This window comes from Centrocercus urophasianus, unplaced genomic scaffold (assembly GCF_019232065.1).
Source record: "Centrocercus urophasianus isolate 14NV4802_14NV808 unplaced genomic scaffold, USGS_Curo_1.0 seq_17, whole genome shotgun sequence".
Taxonomy (NCBI): Eukaryota; Metazoa; Chordata; class Aves; order Galliformes; family Phasianidae; genus Centrocercus; species Centrocercus urophasianus.
The window spans coordinates 12,450,347-12,477,765 of record NW_024884722.1 but is presented as its reverse complement, the minus strand read 5'-3'; the positions used below and the strand labels follow the sequence as shown (position 1 = coordinate 12,477,765).

The 27,419-nt window shown below is 44.0% G+C and overlaps 1 protein-coding gene across 5 annotated transcripts in view; it reads right to left on the bottom strand.

Annotated features, from left to right (window-relative positions):
* BTRC (beta-transducin repeat containing E3 ubiquitin protein ligase) overlaps positions 1-27,187 on the bottom strand; it is a 112,298-nt gene extending 85,111 nt beyond the window's left edge. The window contains exons 1-3 of one of the 5 annotated variants that reach the window (XM_042818172.1): positions 27,097-27,171; positions 11,248-11,316; positions 230-337 (exon numbers count right to left, since the gene is read on the bottom strand). In XM_042818172.1, coding sequence (XP_042674106.1) covers positions 230-337; positions 11,248-11,316; positions 27,097-27,144 — 225 coding nt within the window. In that variant the 5' untranslated portion in view covers positions 27,145-27,171. Of the gene's footprint in view, positions 1-229; positions 338-11,247; positions 11,317-27,096 lie in introns of all 5 variants that reach the window. The other 4 variants (XM_042818170.1, XM_042818171.1, XM_042818173.1 and 1 more) reach the window with 4 other exon arrangements.
* Positions 27,188-27,419: the final 232 nt, after the last annotated feature.

Sequence of the window (27,419 nt, the reverse complement as noted above, 5' to 3'; positions counted from 1 at the left end):
TACCGAGCCAATTCAGGCAAAATAATTAAGTTAAACCGAAGCGATGGAAATGCCCCAGTACTGAGCCGCCCTGCATCTACACAAGATGGGTTTAAATACTGGAGGAGTTCTGAACGGCACAGGAAAGGCACACGGCATGAAGCAGGGCAAATGGAAGTAAAGCAAACAAAGAAAAGAAGCAGATGCACACAGACATGGGTGGAAAGAAGAGCGGAGAGACGGAAAGTACCTGGAAAGCTGGGAGTGCGCCAGTCCCTGGGTTATACAGGCATCGCAGCGAGGGCATGCTGTCCGCCAGGCTGGAGCAGCCCAGCCACAGAGATCTGGGCATAGAGCACTGCAGAGAAAGGACAACTATGAGATGGGACCGAATGAGACAGGATGGCACAGATTACAGGAACTTTCAAGGCGTAGCCAAACGGCATCAACACAACTGAAACGAGCCTTAAAGACTGAGACACCTTTAAGAGAACACAAACTGCTGATGAGACTTCCTTCAGAGAAGCTTTACAATGGCAGAATAGCAAGAAAAAAAAAAGTACTACGGACCAGGAGAGTAATTTTTGATCATTTCTCTAACACTAACGCGAGAGCTTTTCTGCTAATAAAAAGTTCCTTTCCAATTAATCAGACCTCTTCCCCATCCACAGCCACATTCCAGGCACAACAAAACACAAGGGATGCCGAAAAGGAATCAACAATTTTAAATGAAATGCTGGCAGGGAAAGAAAGGATTCATATGTTTGGGTTTAGAAGGAGAAACCTGCAAGCCAAGGTGAACAGCAACTTGGTGATACTGTATAAGAGTTCTGTGTTTCTGCTTGCCTCGTTAGTCATTAAATAAAATACTGCTATTACCACAAAGAGGCTCTGTTTGTCAAAGCACAAATACAAAAAAAAAGGAGCCAAAGCAGCCAGTCAAGGAAAACGCTAGCCATTTTGTATAGTTAAAGCCAGCACTCGCCAAATACAGGCAACTGCTTGTTCATTTAAAATCACTGCTATTAAATTTCAGGATACATTATGATAGCTAACGCCTTTACCAGCCACACAGTTTTGGATGCCACAAGCATTGCTGCATTTGTCTAATTACTCTTAAGGAAGGAAAAAAAAAAAAAAAGCAAGTCTATTTTAAATGGACAGCTAGCTATGAAATCTATAGGATGTGACAGATTAGATGCTGGACGTTTCAGATCCTTGCACCCTTCTTTTTTGCAACCCTCCTGCCCATTTTTTTTTTTTTTTTTTTTTTTTTTTTTAAAGGGGGAGGGGAGGAAATCTGAGTGGGAAGGGCAGCTGGAATGGGTATGAAATGACAGCTGCCTTTTGAGCAACCATTTCTTGCTCTGAAGAGGTCTAGAAAATCTTGCACTAGTTTACTATGTAGGAGCAGTGCAACCCACCTTGGATTGAGCAGAACAGTGATCACCAACATACAGAATTTGGCACTGTGCAGACAGCCACAGAGAAATTAACCCTATCACCACGTTCTTCAGTGCACTTTATTGCAATTTATGCTGCTGTTCCAAAAATAGTATTGAAAGACCACTGGGGAGCACAACCTATACAAATGTGCTTTCTGTAAGTTTATGGGACCTTAAAATAAATTCTCCATCTCATTTTCTTTTTCAAAACCTCTTCACAAAGATACTGAAACTCAAGAACTTGAGTGCTTTATGGCATTTCACCTCACAAGATAATGTCCTCCCTGAAGACAAGAAGCAAAAAGCAGACAGTATTGTAGCAAGCACCCAAGCCATGCTCCTTCTCTGCCATCCCAGCCGCCCAGAAAACATGCACTCCCACATACAAAACCTTCCAAAGGCCAGCAATTTTCTCTGTGCAATGTAATGTGCATCACTCCTGCTATTACAGCTGTTGCGATGATCAGTTTTGAAAGTGACTGAATAAATGAAATGAAGCAGACATTTACTCTTTTCACCAATTTCTTCACATATTTACATCGGTCATCGGTGCTCTCCAAAAACATCGTGGCAACAAAAAGGGATCAACTACAACACAGTATCCCTGATGATGCAAAGCAAATTCAGTAGGTGAGCATCTTATATTTACCATTACGCATCACAGGATTCAAAAGATAAGAATAAATCCGGGGTTTCGTTTGGTTTGTGCATAAAGGTTTATCAGTGTCTCACCCCAACCACTTATTCCCTCCTCCCAGGCTGCCCCATTCCCTGTGCTCACTCAACATTTTGCCACATGATGAAGAAGAGCTGACTGTCACTGAAGTAGGTTGGCCAAACGAAGGAGCTTCCTTTAAATATTTGTAGTGAGCGAAGCACAGCAAGAGAGGCAGCAAAAAAGAGGACATCTGCGTTAGCAGCAATGCTAGACTGCCTTGCCCCCAAGTTTCCATGAGACGTGACTAAAGTGAGATGGAGTCACTGCGAGCAGCAGATTGGGCACTTACGAGGTAATGCCTTCCTCTCCAATTGCCACGGTAACAAAGGAGAATACTGAGGGCCCATTGTCCCTGCACCTGCAGAGGGTATTGTTGCTCACCCATGCACTCCCACTGCTCAGCATTACTGCAGAGCTGGGAAGCACACAGTAAATAATTACCAACACCTCAGATGACTTCTCAATCTGCTCCGGTCTATAACAAAGTCTGTATGAGCGATACAACTCTGTTACCCAGGTTAAAAAGAAGAGTGAAGTTGCACACGCAGTGGGGGAAAATGTCACTGCTGTACTTGCTGTTACCTATTGAAGGAAGCAGAGACTCTAAATTACTGCTGGTGACTGAAAGAGGCTTATTCACAAGCATGAACAAAAGGCCCCAGGTGCTTCAGGAGAAACAGCTTGTGTGTAAATCAGATGAGTGACCCAACAGAACAACTTCATTTACAGCCTGATCTCAGGAAATCTCAGCAGCCTCTGTCCCCATCCGCCCAGCACGGCGCACCAGGGACGCTCACCGCTGTGCCGTCAGCTCCTCAAACGAGGGACCGGCCCTGCCTGAACGCTGCCTGACAAAATCCTCTCCTGAACTCGACTCTGTGCCCATTGAGTCTTCAAAATAAAGACTCGGAGCACAGAGGCCGGCCCGCAGCAAGGCACTGGGATGCTGATGCTGCCCACCCAACGCCAGGCAGGGTGCACCACCCGAGCGCAGAGGTGCAAAGCTGATTCTTGGTAAAAGCTAAGCATCTTTAAAAGGCATTAAGTGGCATTAGATGGGGAACTAATTGACAAAAATCCACTGTTCCTTTTTCCTCACTGCTTTTTTTTAGTCCCATTCCTTGACCTCTGAAATGTTTTCCCACTACAGAAATGCAGAGAGCAGAGTTTCAGGCTAGTTCAGCATCCGGCTGCTGGTGGAGGTTGGAGCAGCTGCTCTGCTTGTGATTAACACAGGCTTGCTGCACTTTGAATTAAAATAGGCTGAGCTGAGTGGGCAGCAACTCTGCATTGAAGGGAAGCCATATTTTAACCTATTCAACTACTCTTGTAACTATACTGCGAGAACATTTTTTACTACGTCGGATGGTTTGCCACTAATAGTCTACTTTCTATTCCAATTATGTCACGTCCTAAAGACAAATCTCAGCCCACATTCGATGGTGAGACTTTTGCCAGCACAAGAGTTGGTTACTTCATTTATTCCCTATTGCATTACAAGATTACACGCTACAATTTCAGACTGTTCTTTATCAAATTTGCTCTCTTCTGGTCTTTCGCAAATACAATATACTACAGGTAACTAACAGAGTTTTAGTAAATTATGTTACAGGTCAGAAATGCATCACCTTCCCCTGTACAACAACGCTTCTGCACGGGGAAAAACCAAAACCCTCGGACCACTGCAATTAACCACCACAGCACACAGGAGGTGTGAAAGCACAAACGCACCGCGCTAAACTCAGCAACAAGAATGGAACACTGGTTTAAGGATATTTTCTTTATAAACACTTTGGAGATCTTAATTAGAGAGTAGTACAGCATGAATGTCTTTTAAGCACGTACCTTTTCCACATGCCGAAGGGCAACAAACTACTATGCACTGCTGAACTCTGCGCTCACAATGCATTTCACATACCCACAACGCCTTTGCTTTACAGCCAACATAACCAGTATTTGTGCACTTCTCAACTAGTCAGTGGCAAAGCCAGAAAGGAAATGATTTTTTTTCCCTAATTGCTGATTTTTTCAGCATCTGTACCCGATGCTCATTGCAGCTCCCAGCCACACCTATCTCAGTCCTTTCCTAGTTCAGAATTACTCCCCTTCTAGCACAGCATCCAGTGTTCAACTCTGAAGAAAAACCAATACTATTTCTGCTTCTCTTAGGAGATGGTAATTCAGATCCTGTTCACACATTTCCATGAAGGAACACAAGTAGAATACAACACGCTGACAAGACGAATGGTTTAAAAACTGAGAGAAATGGGGCTTTTGCAGGTTGGCCCACTGATCACAGTGAGGGAACTGGATAACACGGCACAGAGAGAAACAAGTACTTATTACGAAAACTGGGACAAAAGGCCAAGAAGTAGAAATTCTACTGGTCCACAGCAATAAAACAAACACGCCATACTAATCCAGCCCTTGGCTTGATGTGAGGAGACAGGTCTTTCCTGTTTCTTATTTCCATCACTGCAGAAGTGCAACACGGGATGGCTGTGAGGTACAGTTCTCCTCAAAAGGCTCTCATGACACTGTTTCCTCATGCTCTCCAAGATCCAAACGCAGGAAGCACTCCTTAGGAATGCTGATCCCATACCACACTTCATCACATCAACGCCCAGATGTTAGGAGGATTCTTAACAGCCACAATTAGTTCAAATGTCCTGCAGAAAGCAGAAGCAAGCCCCAGACTCCTCACTCCCACTCAGCTCCTCTTAGTACATTTTTTTTTGGCCACGTATTTAACTAAGCCAAAGCCAAAAATACAATACATCACTTCCACGTTGTGCCAGCAGGCACTATTCCTGTCACCACAGAATGCAACACATTGTATGAAACGTATCAGAGCAGGGGGCAGCTATTTACAATACAAATGCAGGTGTCATGAAATCTAACCCCAGGAATGTGCTTCTTGCTAAAAAGTCATTTTGGCTCATTTCTTTGCTCCGCTTTTCAACCTCTCACTTATGGGACCCTGTACATTTCCCCTCTGCTGTTCAGATAGGTATCAGTTCAATTAAACACATGATATAGATAGAAAAAAAAAGGAAAAAAAAGCACCTCCCAGTGCCATTTGCATACTTTCAAAGTCTGCCAAACACATTCTATTTTTTAGCTTGATTGGCGCTTGATTGGCACTTGATCCTATGGGCTAAGTTCTATGATATAACTTCAAAAAAAAAAAAAAAAAAAAAAACCCTTTTATTTTATTTTAGTAGATTTTCGTGGGTCTTTGCTTTTTTTTCTTTCTTCCCCCTATCCAAACAGTGGATACAAGGCACAGTAAATACGTAATTACACGACAGAGCCACCCAGCTTCCAGAGGAGCCATTTCAGTGAATTGTGTAAATAATATGCCTTTAAACCCCCTCAACATATGAATACAGATTCACCAGTTGTGCAGCAGTTATATACCTGAGAGACAAAAAGACCCATTTAAAAAAAAAATTCCTGCCTAACTCTATGATTCTGTGATTCTAATTATGAACTTACCAAAGAGACCAGCATGGCTCAGAGCAAATTAATACTTTTATAACTTTTGGATAAAGTTCTTTTTGTATTTTTTTTTTCCAGTTGAAAATAAGAAAAAGACATGAAAAGCTGTGAGCCTTGATTAAGCCAAAAACAGCTGCCAAGAAAAAAAAGTTCACACACCTCACACCTGCACACATGTGCAGGTCCCTGTTCCCTGCACATGAGATAGTTCTGACTGCCTTTACCACTGCCTTCATGGTGGCTTTTCCATAGTAAGAAGATGAAGTTATAAAACAAAGGGAACTGCAGAAGCCCTTTAGCACAGCCCATGCCTCCATGAGCTCCCCAGCACTTCCAGCTGGAAGATGCTGCACCACACCTGTGTTGGGCAACGCGTGTTTGCTGTCACAACCACGGCTTCCAACAATTTCTCAGCTTCTGCCACGCTCAAATACTTTGGTCACATTTCCACAAATACGTACAAGGACCATCCAAAGAGGCTTGTGTTCCTGTACTGTTGTAATAAGCCGCTGAGCCATTTACAGGACCTTGAAGCACTCCACTAACCCAATTCCTCACTTTCAGAAGACGGAAGATGTGCTCCTGGAACACTGCAGGATCGCTCTTTAGAACAAGGAGATCTCACAAATCAGATGGTGAAGCACACTGGCACGGCTCAAGCATAGCATTCTTCCCATACCCCAAACACCTCAGGTATCAGGCTCACACCTGCACACACCACTGAATTCAGTGCAGAGGTTTCCCCTCTCACACTGTGGCTCTGGGCTCAGTGCATTCTGCAAGCTCCGCAGTGCACAAGCAGCTCACAGCACTGGGAAGGATCCCTTTGCCTTTAGCCTCCCACTTCTCACATAATTGTGCAGTAGCTTTCCCTGAACATGCATATTATGCAAACTCTCCTCTAATTTTCTGCTAACTCCCTCGCTTACAGTAACTTTTTACAAGAGATTCCAGTTCACTAACTACTCTTAAATATCAAATATATGGGAGTTTACATATTCAGATCGTCCAAATATCTTCTTACCTGAACAGGATCTGGGAGGATCAAATCAGGGCTTTTAGGAAAATGTTTGTGAAGAAACGTTTTCCCCAAGGAGCGGCTACTGGTTTTGTTGGGGGATTCTGGGATTCAAGAGCAGCAGAACTTACTTGCCCTAAAGAGGAGCTTGCTTCCCAGCTAGGAGGTGTGCGAGATCCTCAGCTGCCAAGTGCTGGAGGAAATTCACGTAGACCATATCTGAACCAGACAATACTGATGTTTTCATAATTACAGCTCTTTAATCCACAAAGCTGATACATATATAAACTAGTGCACCTGCAAAGCTTTGAATCAGATGCCATACCCTTCTTGGTGGAGTGGAACAGGTAGGGACTTGCGTGTGCTTCTTTGAGCAACAAGCGCGTTCTTAAAAGCGAGACCTACCCAAACGCACTGAAACCAATCCCAGCAAGGCCTAAGTTTAACAGCTCTCCAAAAGCTGACGATGGAGATGCTCTTGGTCTAGTTTAGAGTAGAAAAAGTTGCTGTTAGGCAACATCACATCCAAAACCTGATTTTGTCACCATTTCTAACAATTTAAAGTCACCCTATGCCACAAGACACGGGAGAGGATAAGACAGCCTGAGGTTCAGCAAACTTGAAAACCCAATTCTTGGACCATGTTCGCTGCATGAGCTTGGGTAACGAGTAACAGGGCCCCTCAGCTCCACGCCTGCCCACTTGAGAGGTGCCACAGACCTGGGTGCTCTGGCTCTGAAACACAGACAGGGAGTTGAGCAGAAGGCAGTCACAGCAAATCACCGCCTATGTGACAAAAAGCAGAAAGAGCCACAACACCAACTGCTTAACCAGCACTGAACCTGAACACCTACGAGGTCAAAAAGAAAAAAAATCCCTCAAGCCAACTTTAAGATTGAGTGGAAGCCTTTCCAGCTTGGGACACTTCCATCAGCCAGGTCTGTAGCTCTCCCTCAAAACATGCAGAGAAGAATCCTATGCTGGTGGAGAGATGGAGAAATGGGAGTTTGATAGATTTTTCCTCCACCCATAGTTTTGCATAATTCTTTAAAATCTCTGACAATTACTGCTAAGTTATGCACACATCACATTACCCCTTCTCCCCAAAACGCTCCTGTCTGCACGGCGCTTGGCACTTCCAAAGCACTATCAGAATGCCAAACATTAATTAGGAACTGCAGAATGCAAACGTGCTCCTACTTCCCATCCGAGGGATTACTGCCTGAATCATAAACAGCACACGGAACCATCAGAACCAGAATACACACCTTTGACGTTGCAGAGGAGACACCCAATGACAGAACTACTAAAAGAAAATATTTCCAGCCATTGCATGTTTTTAAACTGGGGAAGTGCAGTTCTAATGCAGTAATCCTGTTTTCAGCCTGGTCGTGGTTTTACACTCTGTTTCCCAGCTGACTTGACTGAAACACAGGCTGTTAATATCTTAGGTGCCCTGTTTGATCATAGCGGCCTTTGCAGGTCCCAGTCCAGCAAAGGCAGCACCAAGAATTTCCAGCATAAAACACATTTATAGGTTCATAACTTGGCTCTAAAAATCCTACTCCAAAAGACACTGGGAAGCAGAAAGTCTCAGATGAACGCATTATATTATGTATCTTGGGTGATGTGTACTTGCTCACAACAGTGTACGAGGGAAGGGATTCTCTTTCACAAGCCACTTAAAATGATGCTTTAAAATTCCTCGTTTATGTAATCAAAATAATGTTTTGTAAGTGTTTCAGCTAATTAAGAGCCTAATTTGCCCAATTTCATACTTTAGCTTAAACCACAGAAGGCATCAATATAATACAGAATTGGATTGTCATGTCTTATTGATCGAGTCCCAGACAAAAATCCCCCCTCCCCTCAGAAGTCAATTGCAGCTTGTCTTCACAGGGTCAGCATCTGTGATGGGATGTTACGGGCTGCCAGCAGCACAGCGCTGCCGTTTGAAGACAGGATGAAATGAAGCTCAAGGCTGAACAAAATAACTGCAGGTGTTCACCTTTTTGTAAGGGATAAACTCGCAGCAAACTGCTGGAGTAAAAAGAGCTTTCCTTAAAACCCCTTTCTTAAAGCAACACACGTTGCTGGACACCGGTATTGTGCTTCCTCCAGCCCACATGTGAGCACAACGCAGCTCTGCACTGCAGCACAGCAACGTTAAATACAAAAAGCTGCCATGAAAGGGCAGAGGGTAACAATATCAGTGTGGGCGACCCATGCTCAGGTAGTGTTCAACTATTATCTCCTATTTGAGCAGGCTGAGAATACGCAAATCCAGCCAGCACTGTTTTTAGATAAAATTGTCAGTTTTATGGATATTTATAGTACATGTCCAGTCTTGCAGAACTCCATCTTCCTCCACCTCGTCTGTAACACAAGCTGCTTTTAGCTCACATTAATACACTGTGTTATTGGGATACTTCTCGTATTCTGTATAAGCCAGGCAGCAGATCAATACTCAGCTATGCAGAGGAAAAAAAAAAATCATTACGTTAGAATCCTGTTAAAAACACAAACAGACACCAGAAGGGATAAGTCTGATGCATAGACACCATTCCATCTGCATGCATATGTAGATTACTGCTTTTAAATAAACCAAAGTGGTTTTCTTTCCAAGACACGCTTTTAAGACTCTTACAGGTAGGGCCTTTGGATGCATCTCCTAAATCAAATCATTCTGACCTCAAAAATTCTAAGCTTATCAGAGCTCCTCCTTTTGATCAGAAATTGCCACGCTTTGTACCAACTCCCTTACCCTTACACTTCCTGCAGTGAAATCGCAGCACTGAAATTAGAATAGTAGAGCTATTTCCAAGACAGCATCTGCTCGTGACACGAGCTCAGGTTTATAACTTCTTCTGGATCAAGGAGGAGTAAGGATATATAAGTTAAAGGCTTTAGAACCAATAACAGTAAACACAAAATCAAAAGGAAAGCAGCTACACAGAGAAGTATAAGGAACGTGTAAGTTCTTTTATTATTTCAGACTGTCTAATGTGAAGATCTCTGAGCATTTTGTTTTGTTGTTGTTTTGGGTTTTTTTTCCCCTGAGCATTTTTCAGAGGCAAAAATGCCTATTTTCCACCTGCATCAGAGAGAGCACTGGTAACAAACATAGTAAGAACTGATGCAGGTCTGTTTGCCTTTGAATTAAAAATCAGAAGAGCACACAATCTGCTCTCTATTGTTCTCTCAGCCTGCCACACAAGAAGGACTGACGCTATGCCCCATAGGTCAACAAACTTGAGTTCTGAGAGACATTAATTGCAGAACCGGGATCCCTCCGAGACGCTGTGCCTCCAGCTCAGCAAAGCTGAAATCAGGAAGGCATTGGCTGCAGTGTCCCAGCTGACCTTCAGCAGTGTGGGACTTCCAGGCAGAGGGAAGCTCCAAACCACTTCACCTTCGTGGTACATCTCTCAGCCAAAGCAATGGTTTGCAAACACAGCACGGGATTCAACGCCCAACCTTCTGTAAGCGCTCCAGCTCGTCTCAGCTTCCCAGAAGTCAACATAAGCTGAGGGCAGCAAGCAACTTGCACTAACAAGTTACCGATAGTACTTGGAGGAGAGAAGGCTGGAGAAAGCCGAAGCCATCCTGTTAGCACCTGCAATGAAACTCTTGTGCTTTAAGGCTTAATGCTGCTGCTGTTCCTAATCCTCTCCCGCCCCACACAGGTGACTTGTCTCTTTGTCTGTGCCGGGCTCACAGCACCATACATCCTTTCACCGCCACTTTTCATCATTTCCACAACTCCAGTTGCCACGACAACAGGATGCGGCTTCTCTGTGCTGTTTTCATATTTCCCGTTGTTGTTGCCATAACAACACAACCATTCTGGCTTTCTACTACACCAGCAACTTTAAGCCGTGTGTTCCAAAGGACGCCAGCTTCTCTTGTGAAGATCCACATATGATGGAGAGATTGATACAAGCAATTTGTAAATTAAGCTCTTTTTTTTTCCTGAAGGGGGATTTTTCACTCACAGAAGTGAAAAAGCTGACAGCAATCGCTCGCGGCAGACTGCTGAGACATCTAAAGGCTGGCCTTTAATAACAGCAGAGCAATATAGAGCTGGGCCGCTCCCGAGCAGGGAGTCCCCGCAGTGTCAGACTGTGTCAAACAGCACAATTGGTATGTGATGTGAGCCAGTGTCCGTGCTTGTTCCAGCCAGGCAGATCTGAATGGTGCTGGATGCAATCCTCTCGTGTTTTAACCCATTGGCCTCCCCATTATTACCAGCACCACCGCCATGCAGCTTTGTGTTTGAAGGCCCATTTTAATTCTGTAATTTGAGCTGTTGCTGCAGATTTCTTTTCCAACTGTGACCCTTTTTGCTTTCAGGTGGCTGCTTTTTGAACTCTTATTTACAGGAGGTGCACATTCATGAGACCGGTGAGGAAATGTTATACAAACACAGCATGCACAAACACAAAACAGTGATGGCTATGAAGGGTATCAGCTAACATGGCACCGTAACTTCATTATACCCTCATTTATGTACTTCACTAATGAGACAAGCACAGGTGTCCAACACAGTCCCTCACATGAGATGAATAACAATAATACAGTCCAACCTGCTTTAGCCATGCTTGGTATCCAGAAGATAAAAGTTGGAATCCATCTTTTGGCATGTGTATTCGGGGCTAGGAGAGAATAGACATAAAGAGAGACCTCCTTTTACACCAGGACCTAGCTAACCTACAACTAAATTCTGGAGCATTTTAAGCAATGCAGATTTTCTAAAGCCACATATGACAGTTTGGTTCCCATGTTACCTCTTGTTTGCTGCCTCAGGTAACAGCTGCTTTAGCAACACTTTCCTAGCAAATTCACCACTACTTTATTTATCTATTTACTTATTTTTAAACCATTTCCACCATTTTACATTCCAGCTCAGTATATACAGGTATTTCTTTTGAATTCCCCCAGAAACGCACCTGGATAAGCACAACCTGTTGTGGATGTAGTATTAGCACCTACCAGACATCATTAATGCTTTGGCCACTTCATAACACCACATCACAGAATCACAGAATTGTAGGGGCTGGAAGGGACCTCCAGAGATCATCGAGTCCAACCCCCCTGCCAAAGCAGGTTCCCTACAGCAGGTCGCACAGGTCGGCATCCAGGCAGGTCTTGAACATCTCCAGAGAAGAAGACTCCAAACCTCCCTGGGCAGCCTGTTCCAGTGCTCCGTGGTATGGAAACAGCAGTCAGGCTGTGAGTGTGTCCTTAGTGCCACTACCCTCAACACGGTCAGACACAACAGTGGACAATGTGGAGATTATGGGGCAGCTCTGAAAGGTGCAGCCTCAGCATGGACTATCAGGAAACTACACTCACATGCTGTCACATGATTCAAACTGATGGACAAACGTAACCTCTTCCCCGGTTTATTGATTCTATGCCTTATCAGGTTGAGACCAAAGCAAGACACCCAATTGCTCTGGAAGTACAAAACAAAAAGCATAATTTACAACTTAAAAAAAACCAAACCAACACCAAATTAAGCTTTCCCTAGCATAATATTCCCTGACACAATGTTCAAAGAGTCTCAATACTCACAAAACTAAGCAGATTCAGCTGTGCCTATCCCCCACCCCAACCAAAAAAAAAAGGGGGATGCTTAGAAATTAAAATCATATCTGAGCAACAGGACCAGGCAGGAGATCATCAGACACCAAATCCCCCATCTTTCTTACTCTTGGCAATTATTTCACAATCCCTTTTCTTAATTCGTGGCAGTTCTCCTCCAAACCAACAGATGTGTGCCCCCGCTGCTCCTTCTAGAAAGCTGCAAACATCTCTCATTTTCAGGACAGATCTATTCAAGATGATTTAAACTCCACCCACCCTTGCATCCATACAATATATTTAGTTTGCACAAACTGCGTCCACAAACACTGAAAATAAGAATTGTTAGAGAGAAAAAACATGTGACCTGAATGCTGAACATTCACAGCTATGGGCAGGAAGCTGTTCAGCCTGGGAATTTGAAATAAAAACACGAATTGGAATGTACTAAAATCTTGCCTCCCAAGAAAAGTACGGGCATAGACCTCAAAACGCACTTCGATTGGCTTCTCTCCAGTGCAAATTTAAATTCTCCTAAATCTTTCAAAACAGTAGGAAGATTATGCCCTGGTGTCCTAGCCAGGAATCTGAGTTAAAGCTGAATTTCAGTAACCACCACTGAGCTGATAAATTAGAGTCAAGTACATCCTGGTTATGGCACTCACCCACTGAGTGGGCTTCCAGTACCTAACACATCAACAGAGTATGTTTTAGGGGACCTCTAGCACAGCTAGAAGCATCCTAATCCTTAGTTCAACACCGACTTCATGGGTGGTTGGTCTCTCTACTGCTGTAAAATGAGGACAACACTTATTTAACCCACCTCACAGGTTTGCTGGGAGGAGCTGCTGACATTTCTACGTGCTTTGAAAATGGAAGAAACTAACATGTGACATATCTAGCAAGACCCCTACAGAAAGCCATGCTTCACATCTGGCTCAAGTGCTCCAGTTGCTCTGTGAAAGTTGCACAGCATGGTACCCCCTATCTGGAAGGAGTTAAAGGGGAAAAAAAAAAAAAAACCTTCATAAACAAGCAGAAATAAAAAGCTTTTTGGTTAAATCCCAGTGTCAGGAGTAAAGAGACCCAAACACCAGTCTGGGACCTGCCCAGGTTCACCCACGTATCTGGGGAAAATCGCCTTTCTTCTTCCCCCACTTCAGCCACCTAGCCTGGAAATTAGAGGATAACAGCAAAGCTTTCTCTTAGGACTGGCAGGCTGCTTAACGTCTGTAAAGCCCATCAGCCTGGAGTAGTTTGAGTAATTGATTTAAGAATGATTTAAACCATTTAATTTGAAGATCCCAGCCCTGTAAACACGCAAGTAAATTAACAAATCTTTTGCCATTAACAGGATTACTCGTATGCAGAAGTGCCTGCAACAGCAAAGATAGCACTGCATTTATACAACTCCTGCTAACACCAGCTCCTTCCAACCTTAGTGCCTGAGCATTAGCAATAAGAGTAATCAGGCCTTTCAGCAGATGAGCACTAATTGTAAACTCTGTTTTTCAACACTGGCCAGTTAAATACACAAACAGGAGAAACTAAGGCCCACTGCCATGCCTGCAGACCCCCTCACTGCAGCATGTCTTCTCTACATTTGATAAGCTTATCCTCATCCAGAAAAGGAACTATACAGAAGAGAAGCAGTCAGTAGTGCAAGGTGTGTCACTGCTGTATGCTGGTATGCTGCTGCCTGCTCCACTGAAGCGGGACACACACCCAAGTGAGCCTCCATTCACACCCAGTGCAATTCCTGATGGAAAAGTGTAACCTCATTAAAATCTCTGGAGTTGATTTATCAGCACTTAATTCAAATGCTCTCCTCATTGGCTAAACTTCATTTTACAACCAGTCTCCCAAATTTTGAACTTCTGTGGCCTTTCTACAGGCACGCTGCGAACGACCCAGGAATGTCCTCTTTGGCACAAACAAATAAGTACACCTGGTTAAAGCTTTCCAGATTTCTGTACCCCAGTGACAGCAGACACATTCACGCTACAACTGTGAATGACACAACAGAAACCCACATGTTATCAGTCAACACAAAAAAAAAGAAAGAAATCACAAACCTGCCCCTCCTCTTCTCCCAGCCTCTACAAGATCTGGAATGCTGACAACTACCTTGCTGGAAAGTTGTGCTGTTTTATCAGTCAACTGTACAGTCTTCCATGGTTACGATCCATTCAAGGCAGTTCTACCAACACCACAATTGCCCAACAAGACCTACTCATTTTTGGGTTTTCATGAGCACACACTGTTTATGCTCATGATTACAGTACCATAAGAAGTTTTATTTTCTTAGTGTCTGCTCCAGCATTTTGCACAACAAGATGCTGGGCTGCTGGGGTCCGTTTGCTCTTTTCCAGTACCCACTTCCTGAGGAAGGCGATCACAGGGCTAACTTGGAAAGCACTCTAACTGCTAATGCTCTGATCTTTTCTCCTTCAACACTTAACTGGCACTGTTCCTTTAGCCATCTACTCTTCTTTTTAATCCATTTGATTTCTGCAGTCCCCAGCAAGGCCCAGAACAACAGAATGATTTCTGAGAACAAGTCAGCAATTTGAAATTCAGTGGTGCCTCTTTCCTTCCCGACAAAGGCTGATTTCTGGAGGACATTTAATTACAGGCCTGAGTTCCTATTTTCTAGACCTAAACACAACCCCTGAAGGCTTACAATATTTGAGTCACAGCTGGAGCTTTGGTTACTATACAGTTTAAATATCAGCCTCTTTACTGTGCAATTTGTTTTGAAAATCAAATCAGATGCCGTGTCATAAACAAGTGCTAATTAAGTGCTGAGCGGAAATTGGGCTTTTTTGTGCAAGAAGGGTTCTTAAATATCTGCATCTTCACTTCCATGAGAAAGGATAAATATGTCAGTACGATAATTATAAAGTGAAACCTACTCTGTTACTGGCAAGGCAGTACTGCTACCTCTCCATTTTATCTGCTTCCATGCAAGAAGATATAGAGGGAAGGACAGGACGTGTATGAAATATACATATGCACTAAGGATTTTATTAATCTGATCATATAACCCATAATGCTTCCCTTTCCCTCAGAGAGGACACTGACTCTGGGTTTCCATCACGTACCATTCAAACAGGCAAGCTAAACCCATCTCTCTCTGCCACTGCAAAGCAACTGTAAGGCTACTTAAATTTTCATTTCTTTTAAATTATGACCCACACGCAGGAATTTATTTGAAGATAACATTGCATTCATTAGATATAACACCTTCCTTGATAAATACCAACTGAATAAGAGGAATAACGCATTGTAGTACTCTGATGGTTGCCTCTGAGTACCGATATTCAAAACTCCATTAACTAACGGGCTCTCGGCTACAAAGGCAGAATTAGATCTGCCAGTCACTGACATGGGAGGGCACGGCCACTTGCACCAAGGGTTGTCCAGCTGGAGTGATTTTCACAGAAAAGGAAAGTACCCCCTGCGGCACAGAACTTGTTAATGACTTTGTATGCATTACAGCAATAAATTCCTACTGCATAACATACCATCTCACAGCCCAGCTAAATATCCCATTCCACTGTCAGTGCTCTACATAAGGGGACAGAGTCTGGAGACTCCGAAATCCTGTATGTGATTCTGTTATCAGGTCTGATGCCGCTAAGATTTAAGCGTGCCGTCCGCAAGATTTCCGAGAATAAGCAGAGGCAACGAGTTGGTTGGCTGCCCGAGCTCACAGCTTGCTATGAAAACTGAAGGAGGCAACCCTCTCAAGCAGTAAGCTCTGCCCAGAAGCTACATGAATTCACTCCTCATGGAGCACATGCCTAACTCCAGTTCTTCAGTGAACTGGTTTGGAGCACATTGACCAAAGTCTGGCCAAACGTGTATCTGCACTCCTTGACAGACACAAAGACAGGAGCTGCAGCCACGGGGAAAACTACCCGAGTCACACAACACACCACACTACCTTCTCAAGGGCTCAAAGGAATACTAAGCTACAGCATTGTGAATCAAGTGGAGATCTGTGACGACACCTCATTAATCTTCAGACAAATACCAGCCAGCTCTGCGAGCATGCTTACTACCACAGCATAAAGACATCCTCTCCGTGCCCATGCGTAAAAGCATCCTCGATGTCACAACCACCCGACATTTCAAATCTGAAATTCAAGTCCTAGGTTCAGCCCCTTCAAGGCTGCAAAATCTATGGCAAAGAGAAACTACGTGTCTCCTGCTACTGTTTCAACTTGTGCCAAATAACCAACACCAACAGCAGCAGCCACAAGCGCGCACCGTACAAACCAGAAGGCAGCTTGTCTCGGTATCAAGAAAATGAAGACAGTGCCTTTTAAGGCTGTATCTTGTCACTTCTTTTTAAATCCATACAAAAGCCAGAAAGCTCATCTGGATACTAGTTTTTTTCACTGAGACTCAGAGCGGGAAGAATAGAAAATTCTGCTCTTCAGTAAAAAAAAAAAAAAAAAAGACGAATAGGTGACCTATATTAAGAAGTTTGGAAAACTACAGTCTCCATAAAAATCAAAAGAACTTCTAGTGCTAACTTTTACCTTCCTGTCTTCCTGCTAAATCCCAGATAACAGACCAAAACCCACATATGTATGGCCGTCCTACCCCAGCCCCTTTCCCTCACAAAGCACTGTGCCACAATTACAGCATGAGACCCATTCACTCATTGTAAGGAACTCGGAACCCAAAACTTATCGCTCTGTGCTTTTACTAGGATACATTCCAGCTCCTCCCCTCATTGCCCTGCACCAAGGGCACCTCCCAGACAGTTCTCAACTCTTCAAGACAGGAACAAGACGTAAATGCTCCTTGCTTGACCAGAGAAGGAATTTAAAAGAAGGAGTACCAGGGAAACATGCTGTCTCAGAGGAAGGATTACGGTGCAAGGATGAGGCAGGGACAACACAAGTGAGGGAAGACACCCAAAAGGCAGTCACTGGCAGCATCTGTATGCAGATAAATATTTGGAAAAAGACTAACCACAGTGAGCCTGAAACATTGCAGGACTGACTTCAGAAAAATAATAAAAAAAAGGAAGGAAAGCAAAAAGTACAAACTGAATTCTGGTAACTACGGCCAAAACAGAGCACTCGCCATGGAAGTAAATCTACTCCCAATGTAGAACAAATTAGAATTAGTGCTAGACTAACCCAATCTTCTTCTTTAAGAAGATCACCAAAGTCCAGACAAATTACAAGTAGTTAAGCATTTGATAGATGACACATAGGAAGTTACTAGTTAAAATGGAGGGGATTAGGATTAATACCAGAGTTGTAAGGAGGATAAAAACCTAAAAAGGGAGAGGATCATGGGTTATTTTCAAGAGGGAGCCACCAAGCTGTACAGTTGGGTCTTGGTTGAAATCCACTATTAATCTTGGAATTAGTTCTAAAATATTAACAGCTGAAAACCAAGAATCATCAATATGCTGAAAACAAACTTCCTTGGACACAGCATCTGGAAGTAACAGAACACAAAATGTATATAAATCAAAAAGTAACATTATTTCCACTGTAAGCTGGAGGCTAAAAAATTGAAAAGAGGGGAAGAGGCTCAGATGCACATTACTTTTTAGACTACTACACATAACTTTTTAGACACTTCTTTTTAGTGATGGTTCACCAATGTGAATAAGCTGTGAAGGTGAGTCCCACCAGAGAACGTATAACATGAGAAACTCCCAGCAGAGACAAATTAGTACTAATGCTTTTGTACAAGGGATCAGTAAAAACCTTTCCTGGAATACTGTGCATAGTTCTGCCCACCCGTGTCCCAGGTAGATTAATCACATTCTGCAGCTGTTTGAAAAGATCTCCTAGGACAATAAAACCTTACATGAAACATCCTATGAGGGAAAGAAAAAGGGGAAAAACAACACACCAGATCCATCTCAGAGGGGATATGACTGCTCTCCACAAACATACCCAGATGAACACAGAGGAGCAGGAAGAGCTGTTTAAACTCAAGAACAACACTGGCACTGGATCAAATGAGAATGAATGAATGCCATGAATGAAGTTTAGCTAGAAAAACATGAATGAGGATTCCAGCTAAAAGTACTATGGTTTGGAACAGCCTTACAATACCGTAGCAAAGAAAAGAGCACCCATGTAAGAGCTGCTCTGAGGAGGCTGCAAAAGGAACTGCAGGGTGCACTGCCTGCCAGTACCGGGGATTTGAAGCCATGCTTCACAAGAGCGCTCCAACCCCGACGGTACCTTCCCTGTTACTGATGAGCTCTGTACTGTTTTGCCTCTGCCTAAAGTCTTATTTTAAAGGCCAGCAAGAAATAACTACCTAGGAATCCTCTTGCCAGTAGAAAATTTTCAAGGCATTTTATTGTTTATTTTAAAAAAGAAGCTGTTTAAGTACAAAACCAATGCAGTGCACTGGAATCATCTCAGTCAAAAGAAACAAAATAAAGGACAAAAGTAACAAAAAAAAAGAAAAAACTGAGAACAGAGATCTTTGTTCTTTCAAACCTAGCCTATTATCTATAGAAACCAGCTTAGATCATATTTGAAGGTGTTAACACTGTCTAGATTCCTTCAGATAACTGCTGAGATGGTTTCAAGATAAGTCTTCTAAAATGAGACTGATCCAGTTTCTTGAGACTACACCCACTTCTTGCTGTTCTGCGTTGCTGGGGATGAATGACAGCTGGCTGCATTTCTCAATTCTTTTGAGACTTAAGCAGAATATGGGAAGAAGAGCAGTGAGCAGATTCAACAAACCAACCTTGTGGAGAATCACCAGAATCCTCCTATCAGATGGAATTTGAAGGCCAACATCCGAATGCTAAAAGCAACTCCCACACAAACACCGCTCCATTCTGCACTGCTCTCACAGAAAGATGTGTGTGGAGAGGGGGCCAGACCCTTTTTCTCTAAAGCAACAAGAGACTCTTTTGGCTGCTGAATGGGCAAGCCTAGAAGCTTCAAGATTTCCTCTTCCAGCCAGAATGCAGCCAAGCCCTGCTTCGTATCCAGCAAAGATCATCACTGCCTTCCTCTTGAGTATTTAATCCATTCTCCTATACTTGAAATACCTTACAATCTGCGGTAACACCGTCCTTAGATGCCAGCAACAAGAGACAGCACTCCTGCAAAGAAACCAAAGAATTCACAAACGGGCACAAAGCCGGATGATGGAAGAAATCCACACCAGGGTTCTGCACTGGCTGATAGTTCCCAAACTCCCTTTTCTACAGCTTTCATCACCTCTGTCTTGCTGTAGGTGCTTCCCTGCAACCCCTCTCACCCCAAGATGAAGCGAAGAAAACCAGCACTGAGGCTCTTTGCTTTTGCCCGCCAGACCGGTTCCTCCAGGAGGTGCCGGTTGGTTCCTGCTCACAGCCTGTGAGCTGTGACCCATCCCTCAGCAAGGCTGAAGCTCGCTGAGCTTTCCCTTTCCCTCCTTCCTGCTGCTCCCATCAGGATGATGCACAGACCCTGCTTCAGCACCGGGGCAGGGGGGAAATTAGATCAGATGTTTTTAATTCTTAGTACAGAGCGGGACCAAAAGCAGCAAATTGGTTTGTTTCTGAGCAAAGTCACCATGCAAAAGTAGCATAATTTTAAATGAGGAGTCTTTGACATATCTTTGTCTGCCTTCCGCCATCACAACGAGCAAATTGGGCTGCGCACATCCAGCTGCAAGCAGGCCAAGCACTCATTGGTTAACTGAGCTCACAGATGAAGAAAAAAAAAAAATGAATTTTAATGCAGTTTTTAGAAATACTTGTCATTGTTTCAGCACTGCCATTTAGTGAATGGGGCCGATTTCTCTCTCAGTAGGGGATGGTATTTTAATGATGTAACAGTGTACTTCCCAGAAGAAAGACAAGCCTCATGAGGCAGATTAAAACAAAGAATATTCAGATCCCATTAAAAACAGACAGTTTCAAGCCATTTTTAAAATTAATTTAGTTTAATGATAAAATGTGTTCTCTTAACAGGTGGTTAGCCAATTGTAAAATTAACCAAAACATGGTTAGAAGCACAAGGCTGGCTATTAGAACAACCGCTTTCCTCTGATGCTGCCTGCTCCTGTCGAGGTACTGCATGACCCTGAGCGAATTCCTGCAGTCCACAACACCATGTACGTTTCTGAGCTTCAGTTTCCTATCCAGCAAAGCAGGAGTAGTATTTGGACAACACCAAGAAAGCACTGTTGTTTATATAAAATATAGAAATAAATAACAGGTGCCATCTAGTGCAAATCTGAAGATGCTTATATCCAACAGTTTCTGTGGAACCAAGAAGTTTTCTCAGCACTTATCAGTGCTCATCAAGAAAACAGCTTGATGTTCAATTACCCATTAGTTGTATTTTGAGCACTTACTCTTTAGCTGCAGCCAGTGGACACCACTATGCTACAACCCTCTCTGCTGCCACAGCCAAAAAAACATCTCATTCAGCCCTTCAGTGCAAGAGCACCTATGCAATTTACACCTTGCTGAGCATCTCCTCAATTGTGAAGGACAAAATGAAGAGGGCTGAAGAAAACAGAGCATTGGGAACCTGAGGTAGTTTGCCACCAAGAATGGCTAAACATTACCCAAGTGTCAGCAGCACGTGGAGGTTGAAGACAACACAATGTAAGCAGACAAGGAAGAGAAGAAACTCCTTGCATGTGCAAATGGCTTATGCCATTCGCACTGCTGAATATAGCATGAAAATCTGTATACAATAGAAGCGATTTGCTAAGCTCACTGGTTAAACACATGCTCATCTGTGCCTTAAACCTTACTGTAACAATCACTCAAAATGAATACAAGAAGAAATGCATTTATGCAGACTAAAAACAAGTCAGTGGAATCCCTTCACTCAACTCTTAATGAAATTTCATAATTTCAGGTATAAACGATTTTCCTTGTAATAGAAAACAAGCATTTTTCATTAACGAGTTTTATGGTGCAAACAAACCCCAGCAGAGAGAAAACCAAAGGAAACAAAGCAGGGGACAAACAAATCCACTTGACAAAAACATGCAGTCAGCATTCGTAACTCAGCAAATACGGCCTGGTCCCCACTTTAAGAGTTTTCATAGCATGAAGTGAATTTTAAATCAGATCAGAGCATAAAGTTGTTTCTGCCACCTCATTTCTAGTTGCAGATCACCCTTTCCCCTGGCTCAGTCCCTCACACTGAAAATAAACAGCAGGATAAGAATGGTAGCTTTACCTTTTCCTCTCACTTGCTGCCTGGAGATCAGAGCTTGGCTGGTCACTGAAAACACTCTGAAGATCAGCTGCTGCAGTGTTTCTCTGTTGTTTTTCCCCCTCTCTCTCACTTAAGATCGCCCCTTGAAGAGGCAATTTCCAAACACCACCCACTTCCCACCTGTAGCAATTGGATCAATATGATGGCAAAAGGTGCTTCACCAAAGGTGTAATGACAGAAGGATGGGCACGATAGAAGAGTGCTCTAAAGGAAGGGAAGAAGATTGCTCACCTGTAACAGAAGATTCCGGGCTCACAGGGCAAAGCTTCACCAAGGAGGGATCTCCAGAAAGAGATCCCTCCCCAGTGGCAGTCTGCCCTCAACTGAGGTCTAGAGAGGTGCAGCCAGGCTCCACCCCCTCTGATCACCTGAACTGCCTTCACCTGTGCTCCCACGCTGACCGGGTCCTTTCCCCAGGTGCTCAGTCAGTGGTTAAGGCCAGCACTCAGGAGTTCCCACCACCACCTTACCCCTGGAGACAATACAGAACTACAGAATCAGCATTTTCTTCCTCTGAAACCTCCATTACCTCTTTCCATAGCACAGCTGCAGAACACTGAGGCCTCTGCACATACCTTGCATCTTCTAAAGATCAGTTGGGAAAAACTTTGCTTAACCAAACTCTGTGCTTAGAACACTCAGCTCCATCTTACTAACGAGAATGAGAATTTAGTACCAAATACTCACAAGGAATTATAGCTCTGCTGACTGGCAAATAATTTGCCAAGGCAGATTAGTTTAGCTGCATAAAATAAATATCCACCTGCACATGGTAGCACTAATCAGGGCGTGAAATTAAACTTTTTATTCAGTGGGAAATAACTGCTGCAAGGCGGCGATTTAGGCTAGGAAGCAAATATTAAGGTCAGCCTATTCTCTCTGATGTTTATAGAACATATAATAGATACAGAGAGCACGGTGCAACAAATTCTGCTTTTTAAGTCCTTGAAACTAAATACTTCAGCAATGTGAGAGCAAATTTGCCATTTGCTTTTCTAATTGAACACATTTAACGAAGCAAAGTGGCTGAAATGAAACATGACCAGGGAAGCAAAGGGTGAAGTTCTGGAAGCACCAACGGGGTGTGCTTAGAGCAGAAGAACCCCAACAGCTCCCTGAGTTTGGGGCAAAAGGAAAGAAATCAGTATAAACAGTGGTTCCTACAAATCCTCCAGCTGAGAGAACGTTACCTGAGTTCTACTGGAGAAAAATACTAAGAGTACATTTAAAATTCAAGGAGGTTTTGCAACCTCACATTCAGGAAGCAACTGCCGTCCCAGCTTCTGTTGTACAATTCAGAATTACTCCCATTGCTGTCATGCTACTCTTCCTCTGGATACCCAAGATTCTACAACAAAGTTAGCACGACATAAATGTCAGTAGGAAGGTGTTAAAGGTTTTAAAGCAGAGTTTTAAACAGCAGTTAATGAGTCCCAGCTCTTCAAAATCCGAGTGCTACTGATGCCATAAACCATACGTGTTCTGTGCAAAGGGAACCCTCTGATTTGTTTCTGTCCACCTGTTCTGCATGTGTGTGAATATACATATAGAAAAGAGCAAGCCAGGGATTCCAAGGTTTGGTACCTTTCAGCCTTCACTGCACTGACCACGTGACCTGCCAGTAGCACCTGCAAGGATGTAATACCAAAATAGAGGAACTTCAGACAAAAAATAATGAACAAATTCATCTTAAAAGACACCAGTTTGTGCTCTTCTATGAAATAAGAAGGCAATCAGGACCTTCTAGAATCACGATGCCCAGAAAGAAAACACTGATGAGTGTTAAATGGAAAAAGAAATTCATGAAGAACACTGGTATCAACATCCTCCTATTCACAAGCCAGGAAATTAAATGAAGTACTGCAAATTGATTCACCCAGAGAAACTGAGAAAGTGAAACTGCATTAAACACCAAGTTATTGCTTGCCAAACTATCCCAGACAGATCCCACGCTGGTCAGGTGCAGCTCCAAGCACTCCTAATTAAACACAACTGGAGTTGCCACAAGTCCATTCGCGCAAACAGATGTTACTTCATAGAGCCTTGATATTTTTCTTAAATACCTCTCAAAATGAGGAACAAAAAATATGAACTCTTATAAAAAGGGCTTTATTGTATTTTTATAGCATATTACATACCTTGTAACAATCATTCCGTTAAGTGTGAATGTCAGTTTTATTTTCTGTCCCTTTTTTCCTGGCTATTTACAAGCTTTCTAAGAATCGTTCCTTAATTAAGTCTAAACATAGTTTTATATAAATGGATTCCTGGAATTAAAAACGTTCAGACTTAAGAAATGATTGTTACAGAGACTGTAACAGGCCGTAAAAAAAGAATGCCACTTTAAACAAAGATTTCTCATTTTAATTAAAAAGATAATCATCAGAACATTCGTACACTTAACAGAACCATTTGAAGCTACTTTGAAAAAAAATATCTACTATTCTACGCAGGCAGATGTAGTTTACTTTATATGACATTTAATCAAAGTCTCAGTTGAGCCTATTGCGCTCACGCTTTAAATACTGTATCTACAGTTGTAAACACTTCATTCAACTGTGGAAGTTCCTCATCGAGCACCTCGTTCCCGGTACTTCTGTATGTGGTTATGACAACAGAAACCCCGCATTCTTGAAGGAATAAAAGCAGAGCTCTGTAAGGCACGCTTCTGTCCATGACGGTGGCTTTTCTAAACTAATGGGCAGAGCTGTCTCTCCTTTTAGCACACGCACCAGTCCCTTAGAGCTGCACTCTTCATGAAGCGCAGCGCGTATCTCAAGGGTTTCAGAAACACCAAAAGGCACTGGGATAAACCGAGGCGCCACTCCAACAAAACCCTTGGTGTAGCTGCAGAGCACTGGGCTGTGTAATTTACAACGTTGTCTTTTAAATCTATCAACTAGCTTTCACTCAAAAGAAGCTTTGAAAGATGACGTGTAGAGTGTGTGATAGACAACAGTCCTTTGCCAGCAGATACAGCCCACCCTGGTGAGCAGCTGCTCAGTACTGCATAATGCTCATCCGCCACAGCTGAATATCAGGAATAAATTAGGCCTTCTTGCAGAGGTAAACCGAGTAGGTGAATGATGCTAAATACTTTACTTAAAGCTGAAAGTATCAGATGACACCTATGGTAGCTGAAAGCACACCTGGAAAACTGGTAGCAGATATTACCCAAAGGCAACACCGTTCCATTGGCGAGTAACGGAGACAATAGCAGCCAGGGAGAACAATGAGATTTTAGTCTCACTGAAAAGTTACATACACACCAGCACTCAGAACCTTGTCTTTCAAGGTAATGAATACAGACACATTAAAAAATAAATGCCCCTTTTAAGGCAAGATAATGTCATTTATAAGGTTAGCACTGGATGAATTTTCCACGTGACATTTTTCTCTGAGACATGAGAACAGCAGGTCTGCCTTGCCTGATACCTTGTGACTCAGGAGCACTGCTCAAAGTCACTGCTGAAAATGAGGCACTGTCACTTAGTGGAAAAAGTATTATTTTCTAGAGAAGCCCAAAAATAACACCACCTACAGGGCTGCTTTCCAACACAAAATGAAACCCAACGCAAATTCACATTAGAAACAGAACCACCAAAAAGGCTGGAGAGATAATAGATCACACCTACAAAAGACATTTGAGTATTCACCTACAGTGAGATACCTCAGCACTGGGAAAGCCTCAGGGAAAAGTCACTAATTAACAGCAAAGCCCACCTCAACCCAAAGCACAGCCCTTCTGGGAAGGCAGCAGCACACAGAGTGCATCACACTCTCAGATGACAGAGTAATATGCTGTGAATGATTCAGCATTAGCTGAGGATCCACTACCTCCGTGCAGATGACTGTAGCAATGCCATTACTGCAGTACCTAAGCACTTTCTGAGTCCTGACAGACTGAGAGGAGACTTCCAGACAGACAGGAGACTTCCCAGCAGCACCGACCTGATATTTACAATGGGATCTCATTTATTGGAACAACCTACCTGCATACACCTCCAGCAACAGCAAACGGAGAACAGGGAAAGACCTCACTGAGTCTGACAGAAACTCTTGGTCAACATAATTAAAATGATAGAAGGACTATACAGATGCATGTCAAAGCAAGCCTGAGATGTGGTATAAACAAAAGCTTTTATCACTCTCAAGCCATACAGATATACCTAAAAAGTTCAAGGGGATCAGAGGGAAGCTCACTCTTTCACTGCAATTTTGCATGCATTTTGCTTTCAAGAGGCACTTTAATAAAACATTAAGGAACTTGGTTTAGCTTTTAGCTCTCAGTGAAGTCTGATCCTCGATAATTCTTCCCTTTATCTCGAGCCCTTACCAGATGAAGCTCTCATAAGAGCAGCTCTCTCTCATGCTTAGGTCTCTCCTCAGCATCATGGAGCTTTATTGTTCAGGTGGCACGCTGCCAGCTGTGAGATGAGCAGGGATTCCCTCAGGTCCCAGGCCCAACTTTATGGAAGACCGCAAATGCCTGGAACTAAGCTACTGCTTGGAAACTTAAGCACACAATGACAAAAGCAGTGCGCATGGGCAGCACACAGAAACATCTGAGGATACAGAAGTCGCTATGTAGACTAAGGCTGTCACCACCCAGCTTGGCCCAACATGATCACAGCAGGCTCAGGGACAGTCCTTTGGCCAATTGCACACCCAAGAAGGTGGTTTATTATTACTAATTGCTACCTTTCCTGTTTAGGTATCCACAGCATTTTCCCACTTCACTGAGCAGAGACCCTATAAGTCTGCCAGACTACAGGACTAGCGGCAAAAAGGTCACCGAACCACAAGAGAAACGAGTTCTGCAGGATTAAAAACGCACAAGTCAAACAAATGTTGCAAACCTCAAATAAAAAGAAAACATTTGCAAGTAGCACTTCCTCGATTTCACTTGGGTATACGTTCTGAAGGTCTAACAGAATTGCTTCCTTCTGATGAGCTCACATTTAGGTCTGTAGGACTGGAAATACCAACCCAAAGTCAACTTTCACCACGCACTGCCAGGCATTTAGGTGATGTCCATAGGGAAAGGGTAGTTTCAGGCACACAACATTACATTCCATTCAGATGGTACCAGCGTGCTTCCATTTCTAAGCTGCATGTTTCTAGCCCAAAAGGTTTAGAAATATCAACAAGTAAAAAAAAAAAAAAAAAAAAAAGGAATTTAACTACAGCTGAAGTGTCAGAAGCCTCAAATCTAGGTACAAGCGCAGAGCATCTCGGATGCGAGCAGCCCCAAATGTGCCTGCCATGGCCCAAGGGCGGCCCACAGGCCCAGGCCGCGCACATCCACCACCACTGCAACGCAGCAGGAGGTGAGAGCGAGGTGTCGGTGCGCGGCCGCGCGGGCAGGGCGGAAAGGAACACGGAACAAAGCTGCAGGGGGACGGGGCGCAGCACAGCACAGCCTAAAGTACGGGAATGAAGGGAAAAACCCGAGATTCCCCCGCGTACCGTCCCGCTCCGCGGCCCCCCGCCCCGCACGACTCCCCTCCCCTCCCGACACGGAACCCCCCCGCGGCCCAGGGCACCCCGACCCAGCGCCACTCCCCGCCCCCGCCCTGCACGCAGGTGCCCCCTCCGCTCCCCGCGGCCTCTCACCATGAACTTCAGGGCCTTCTCCTGCAGCACGGCCTCGGCCGGGTCCATAGCCGTGCGCGGGGCCGCGGTCGCCCCTCCTCGCAGCGCCAGGCCGCACCGAGCGCCGACGGGAACCTGCGCTGCCCCGCGCGCCCCCCCCCCCCCGTCTCACCCCCGCCGCCGGCAAAGCGCATGCGCTGCCCGCGGGCCCACGGGAAATGGAGTCTCCCGCCGCTCCGCCGGCGAGGGCCCGAGGGTGAGAGAGAACTACAAATCCCAGAGGGCGGTGCGGCAGCGGGTATGCCGGGAGCCGGGTGGTGCACGCGCCGTCAGCGGGCGAGAGA